The 7,827-nt window shown below is 29.9% G+C and overlaps 1 protein-coding gene across 1 annotated transcript; it reads left to right on the top strand.

Annotated features, from left to right (window-relative positions):
- The first annotated feature begins 193 nt into the window (after positions 1 to 193).
- Positions 194 to 7,232, top strand: Syx7 (syntaxin 7). Its single transcript, XM_090102212.1, has 8 exons — positions 194 to 520; positions 596 to 714; positions 811 to 880; positions 1,107 to 1,257; positions 1,624 to 1,714; positions 4,273 to 4,397; positions 4,809 to 4,964; positions 5,528 to 7,232. The coding sequence occupies exons 2-8, from the start codon at positions 612 to 614 to the stop codon at positions 5,612 to 5,614; spliced, it is 783 nt and encodes a 260-aa protein (XP_089958338.1). The 5' UTR covers positions 194 to 520; positions 596 to 611; the 3' UTR covers positions 5,615 to 7,232.
- The last annotated feature ends 595 nt before the right edge of the window (positions 7,233 to 7,827 follow it).

Genomic DNA, 7,827 nt, shown 5'->3' with positions numbered 1-7,827 from the left:
TGATTTCATAATAATTGAATCAATCGTTATTTAGTTGTTTAAATTAAAACTGCAGTAAAAAAAATAGCTTTGCATATAATTACATTTTGTTTTAAAATTATTATAAGATACAAATATTCTATTTTGTTTATGCTTTGACTGCTGGCAATAATAATTCACGGGTAAAAAGTGGTAACTTACTCTATGGGTGGAAACTGGAAACGTCAAACACAGAGGTGTCGACGTTTTGTCATTAGTAAATTTTAATGTAAATTGTGATTCAGAACTCCGATTTCAGATTTTTGTTGATAGTGCGCTATATCGTGAAAAGTGATTGAATGAGCTCGTTGAGTGTCTTCTATACTTTGTTATGTTTATGATGTGTTTCTGAAAATACACGGCTCTATTACACTATTAAATTTTCTTATCTATATTGTATTATGATCAAAAAAAATTCATACATCGCACACTTACGTATATGAAACAGAGAACGTCATAACTACTAAGTTAATCAAATCAAATCTGTTATAATTTGATTAAGGTTAGTGCATTGTGTTGTGGGTACTGGGGTACAGTGTCAATGTTAGTAAGGTCTTATAAATTAACTTGGTTGCAGATTTCCACAGATCAAAATGGAAACTTCATACCAAGGAGGTGTGATCGACGACGTCAATGATAATTTTCAGAGCTTGTCGCAAACAATTGCAAGTAATATCAAGAAGATATCACACAATGGTATGTTTTAATGCTATTTATTTATATAAAGTTCTTTGTTATTAAAAAATGTTATAAACTTTGTGATAATTGAAACATATTTTTGTGTATCTACAGTATCTTCAATGTCCAAGATGGTCAACCAGCTGCAAACTCCTCAAGATTCCCAGGAGCTCAGGAAACAGCTGTTAGTATCTTTGTAATAAGAATAATTTACAATAGTGGTTTTTGTTAAAAAATAAATATAATTATATGATTCCGATATCTTTCCTTATGTTTTGCTTGTAATTATCTCCTAACTTTTTAATTTTAAGCAATTGTTTCATTAGTTGTTAATTGCCAAAATGTTTTTTCTTTATAATGCCTATGGAACACATTCTTCACATTGATTCACATCTATTGTTGTATTATAGTCGCCAGATACAAAACTACACTCAGAAACTGGCAAAAGACACATCGTCCATGATAATGGACTTGATGAAGATGCAGACAGACCAGCCAGCTAACAAGTTGACTAGAGACAGACTCAGCGATGAGTACATGGCTACTCTCAATGCGTTCCAGGTTAGTTATATCCACCATTCTTTGTTGACGTGATAATGTTTTTAAAATCGTTTTAGTCGGGTGACATGTTCAGAAACTTGTGTCACACCAAAACCTCACGAGCGCGATCGCAGGTATAACGAGAGAGAGACGGACCGATCTCCCGTCTCATCTCGAGCGCTGCCACCAATAAGACGTTATCACGTAAACATCTCGATCGTAAACCTACTTTACAAACAACTAATTTTTTTTTGATGGTATAATGCTACTAATATAATGGGTTATTTGCTAACATGTTGTTTTTGCAAGAACATTGTAGCAGTTTTAGACCAAAATATCTTAGTGGAAGCAAGAGAACAGGTATCATTATAAGTAATTAATTTACAGGCAACACAAAGAGCAGCAGCGCAGAAGACAAAAGAAGATGTCAGAAAAGTGAAGGCACAAAATATAAACATTGGTGATCCATTTGCTACAGGTAAATAGATCCATTCGATTTATTCATTTTTTTTTCCATTTACGAAAGGCTGTTAAACAATTCTTTGTCTACAAAAATATACTTATGTATTTGTACACAAAGATAATACTATCTATCTTGATGAAATATGATATCATATAGAATATGATTTTGCATTTTACTTTGTTCTTGAATTGTTTAAAGATATGAGGCTGGTTTCTGAATTGAGAATTAATTTGATTAAGGTTTGAGAAAGCTTATGTCACTTACACGAAAATGATTAAACAGCATTAAAAATAGTTTGAGACATTCTTAACATCAAATACTCATTTTGGAAACCGGCCGATAGTGAAAATCTCTCTGTGAACTTATTTATGTCAAATGTTGTGTCCCTTCATGGGGTTTGGGGCTGATACATTAATTAATTTCCTTTAGAGAAAAAAAGGTTGTCAGCGCTCTGTGTTCTAACAGACATTATTATTTTTACACATAAAAAAACACTTGCGTTGAAAACATTTACATATTTTATCAACATTAGAATTATTTTGATTACACAATCTTATTCAAATTAGGTATTATTTGATAGCATTTTTATATATTTATATCAATGCATTTACATGAAACACCAAATTTAAATATATGTATATATTGTTGTTCAGGAAATATTAAACATGATTTCTTTTTTTTTAAATACTGATAATTATTAAGTGTGATTATTATAGAACAATGTGATATCATTAGGAGGATAACCATGAAAAAAATGCCATGTTTATCTTAAATTTTAACATAATTAACATTATCTTGATTGGAATATTTATAGTTTTGAAACATTTTAGGGAAATAAAATATGTGATTAAAATATAGAATATCAAATATGTATATCATTTTTCATTTTGTTATATGTACAACATTTTATTGAATTACTAGCTTACCGCTCGCGGCTTCGCCCACTTTGTCTAAAACCTAATAAATTATATACTAAAACCTTCCTCTTGAATCACTCGTATCTATTAAAAAAACCGCATCAAAATCCGTTGCGTAGTTTTAAAGATTTAAGCATACAAAAGGACATAGGGACAGAGAAAGCGGCTTTGTTTTATACTATGTAGTGATAGTGATGTATATCATTAATCATTTTGCTTATATAACATTTTATTCAATTATAACATCAAGGGCCAGTGTCACAACTTGCTGATTATTTCTCTGATAGCCTGTACAAAACTTTTCGTCCTACATAATAATTTCCACAAAATTCTATAATATTAGCTAATTCTAATATTTCCAATAGAATTGAAACTGGTTATGAACATTTTCTTCTCATTATAATTGTGACCAGTTTCATCATGAATCATTACTTCAACGATAGTAGTTAAAAGTCAATGATTCATGGTATTGGCAATATATTATTAACAAGCTATCTGGGTTCTGCCCCGATATTGGTCCAGTAGTTACTGAGATTAGCACTTTCTAACAAATAATTCAATTCTTTAGCTTTATATTAAATAAAATAAAACACATTTATTGTTAATATCGCATTAAGTATAATTTTTATTTAGAAAAAAAAGGGAAAAGAAAAAAAAGTCTTATATATACGCTAAATGGTTGAATGACAATGTACATATTTGAATATACGTCCAGACAACTTGACCAATTTACATCAAATTTTACTTTATTCAGTAATGATAAATAAATAAATCATTTATTTTGCACCATTATTTGTTGCATAAATTTATTGACTCCAAGCTCCTTAATAGTTATAAAATGTTTTCACACTAAGTTATATTACACTGAGTTGATTATATTTCTTGTAAGATATAGAGGTGGATTCATGAAATGTTGTTTATCAACATCAAGAGATATTTTTTTTAATCCAAACAATGATACAGAAAAGCAACATTTTTAGTTTTAGCATTGTTTTTATGACCACCATCTATTAAAAATTGTCCTTTCCAATTGTTCAACAAAATTAATGACTTTGTTGCATTTTTACTATCTACTCACTACTGTTTTTGTATTGACATTTTAAAAATAATATGTACTTCAAATACAAATACAATTATATTAGTTTTGTTACAAATACAATTATATTAGTTTTGTTACAAATACAATTATATTAGTTTTGTTATCAACAATTGAAACACTATAAAAAAGTGAAGTCCCGTGTCACTGACTGAGGTAGGTAAGAGGCAGATGCATTATGCATACATCTGTTTAACTGATTGATTTTCTTTAGAGACAAGTAGGTGATCACCTTCTGTGCTGCCAGACCGTGAATTTTTTTTCTTCGTCGCCACCGAACTCAAGACCGGTTCCACGCACACGCATTTACTACTGTACCAAGAAGGCGGTCAATTCACTATATATCTATACTAATATTATAAACCTGTAAAGTTTGTTTGTTTGAACGCGCTAATCTCGGGAACCGATTTGAAAAATTCTTTCGGTGTTAGATAGCCCATTTATCGAGGAAGGTTATAGGCTATATATCATCACGCTGCGACCAACAGGAGATGAGTCACGGGGGTGAAACCGCGGGGAGCAGCTAGTATAATATACAATTATTATTTCTGTATAATTAGGTAGTAACAGAGAGTTGGTGGAGATGGGTGACACAAATGTGAGGAAGCAAGAACAGCTCACCATGCAGTCGGAGCGAGAAATGCTCGAGCTCGAACAACGCGAGAAGGATATCAAACAACTTGAGGTACGATTGTAACTTAAGTAATAGATTGTTGTATATACAGGGTGTAATCGTTAAGTGCGCACAGGCGATTATTCCGTAACTATTGCAGATATCAAAAAACTTTATACTGACATCGAAAGCCCTTTATCTAATGAGTAAAATGACATCAATAACATTTTAAAAACAAAACGGGAAATATCCAAAAAAATTACATTAAACACTCCCATACATTGAATTTTCCATACATTTTGTGCTCTGTTTATTTACAGTTTCTAAATGAATTTTTGAATGAATGAAACAATCTTTATTGCACACAAAAATACAAGATATAAGAGTGATACAAGTTATAATATGTACAGAGGGCGGACTAAGCGATTTTTGCCAGACAAACCAAGATCGAATTAAATTAAAGATACTATATATCGATTTCAGAGTGACATCATGGACGTGAACCAGATATTCAAAGAGCTCGGTGCGATGATCCACGACCAAGGCGCAGTCGTGGATTCCATAGAATCCAACGTCGAATACGCTTCACAGAACGTTGAGAGCGGAGTGCAGGAGTTGCATCAAGCTGCTAATTACAAGGTACGCTTTTGGTATTATAATAACCTTTGAATAATTCATTATTTTTTACTAGAACTGGAAAACTAAAATGCCTTCATATAGGCAGAATGGGACACAATTTGAATAGGACCAACTTTAAAGCACAAAAAATACAGTCGAATTACTTTCTCCTTTAAGTCAGTTGAAAATGAAAATGGAATTTGCTCCATAAAGTTGTAGGTGGTAGATACTAGTTATTAAGTATCTTACATATTCTTCTCATAAGTTGAGAGCACGCTAATATATTGCACTATATATTGCTTAATTTTCGAACCATTTTGGAAGGGTAAAATATTATCCTAGCTATTCCGCAACGTTTTATATAAATAAAGATTGTTCTGAATTTTAAGCGAAGAATAGAATCATCTACTTGTTGATATATAAATATTGAGTTCATAAATACAACTGATATCAATCAAGCTGATAAAATCACTAGAAAATCTTGTTTGATAAGATCTTTTCAATATATGTATTTATTATAATAATTTCTATATTAATCCACGGTTGGCAATATATTTTGTTCATTGGTTGGTATTGTTTTGCAGAATAAGCTGCGGAAGAAGAAAGTCTACTTGGCGCTTATATTAATTGTAATCATTTCTATTATATTAATCATTATTTTCCACAATTAAAACGCCCACATTAAATATGTAAAATGCCGCAATGTTAACATAATATTAAGGTTCACTGATTATCACATTATTACTTTAGAATTTTTTAAATATATTCTATTAATAAAATCAATGTTTATTTTTTTTTTAATCTCAGTAAAAAAAAATATAGTTTCCTTGTGCAAGCAACCATGTTAAGACTAACTACTGAAAACTAATTACATTTGTAGTTTTGTATTTAAAATAGTTGACCGATATTCCTAGATGTAATATCTAATATATTAATGGATTTGTTATTTCTAAGTGTATATATCAAGTTAATCGTTGTGTATATGCATAAGCTTTTTATTTTCAATTTGGTTTATGATTGCAAAAGCGTCAATAATTTGAATTAATAAAAATTTATCGTTTTTGCAAGCATGAATGTGCTTATCAAAAACATTACATATTTAATGTTAGATTATAAGCAACAAAACATTGGCGAATTGTAGCTGTCGTACGTTTTTTATAATCAAAATAATAATTTAAGGCAACTTCTAATTAGTTAAAAGTATTGAAATTAATATTAATTTGGATTTATTAGTATATTTTAATATCTGCAATTGTATTTAGTATTGTTAAATTTTATTTTTGTAATTATTTATACTGGGTTTAATTTCCAGTATTCTATTATTCATAGTTACACATCTATTGTGGTCTACCTTGGTATTTTATTAAATATTAATATTGTTAATACAGAGTGTTTTTAATAAGGCAAAAAATATATTTTACCCTATAATAATCATACTTATTTCTGTTTATCGTTCTTATTAAAATCAACAGTATGTTTTATTTTTATTTTTTATTATACTTTTACCAGATTAAAATGTTTACGTCAATATGCGTGTAGTAGAATCGAGATGTATTCATCTACATATTTGGGACACTCTGTATGACTATAAAAAAGAAGACTGTTTATTTCATGTATTAATTGTTTAGGCATTATTAATTAATTTTAATTAAATGCAATATAATAAAGTATATATTATCCCGCAGTTGGCACTTATTTGGCGTTATTTACGAATGGTTTCTATATTGTAACAATAAATCTTAACTCAAGGGTGTTTGAATCATGATTTGAGGATTATTTAATAAAGAATATAGAATCTAGGCGTAAATTTAACCGGCGTTGGACAAACTTTGACAAAACAAGTACTTATATTTCTAAAAATTTGGATTTCGAAAAATAAATGCTTGAATTATTTATATTTTCGTGTATAATTAAATTTGTTTACACGTGTAATTAAGATGAAAAAAATCGTCTAAAATGTGTATTTATAGTTATTTATTTTACGTAGTTATTTTAAGATTGCAGGGTTGTAGCAGGGCCTCTTAATTCTAGACAGTTTACGCCGTGAATTGATCTGACTGGCAAATTAAAATTATGATCGCAATAGACATGGCTGGTTATTTGGTAATTTCCCAGTCAGTTCAATTCACCGCGTCAACTGTCTGGAAATAAGAGGTCATAATACGGCCCCAGATCAGAATTAACTGATTAGAGATTATATTATTATAGCTTATTCGTAATTTGTATGACATTAGAGCGTACAACGCGGTCCATATTTTTTGATTTAAATAAAATATATTTATCCCAAAACTAGCAGTTTAATTTGTTTTCTCCAAGCCGCGATGGCCATGTATGTGTATTAACGCATACATAACAAACATACCTCCGATTACTTTATTGTTCTATGATTTGACAATAGTTTTTGTAAAACTTTCTCGCTTGTCGATAAAGCATTGGCGATTGTTAAGATTACATCAATTATTATTGTAAATCTAAGATTCACTCTGTATCTAAAGAGTTGTTTGCATAAACAGGTAATTTAAGAAAGTGGAAAATAAATTTAAAAAAAAGGTGTCGCCTGTAGGAAAAATCCCAGCGGTCGGCGCTGATGTACCGATTTTTTTCGATATCAAAATTTGTGATATCAACCTGTGAGACTTGTAAATTTTAAAGTTAAGTAGATAGATAACCAAACTATACAGGGTGTAATCGTTAAGTGTGCACAGGCGATTATTCCGTAACTATTGCAGATATCAAAAAACTTTATACTGTTACCGAAAGCCCTTTACCTAATGAGTAAAATGACAATTATAACATTTAAAAAATGAAACGGGAAATATCCAAAAAAAGTTACATTAAACACTCCCATACATTGAATTTTCCATACATTTTGTGTTCAAAGCAA

This window comes from Colias eurytheme, chromosome 1 (assembly GCF_061535395.1).
Source record: "Colias eurytheme isolate Ceu_HAF_F1 chromosome 1, ilColEury1 Martin Lab GWU primary, whole genome shotgun sequence".
NCBI lineage: Eukaryota > Metazoa > Arthropoda > Insecta > Lepidoptera > Pieridae > Colias > Colias eurytheme.
The sequence above is the reverse complement of the archived record's forward strand: the minus strand, read 5'-3'. Positions and strand labels throughout refer to the sequence as shown.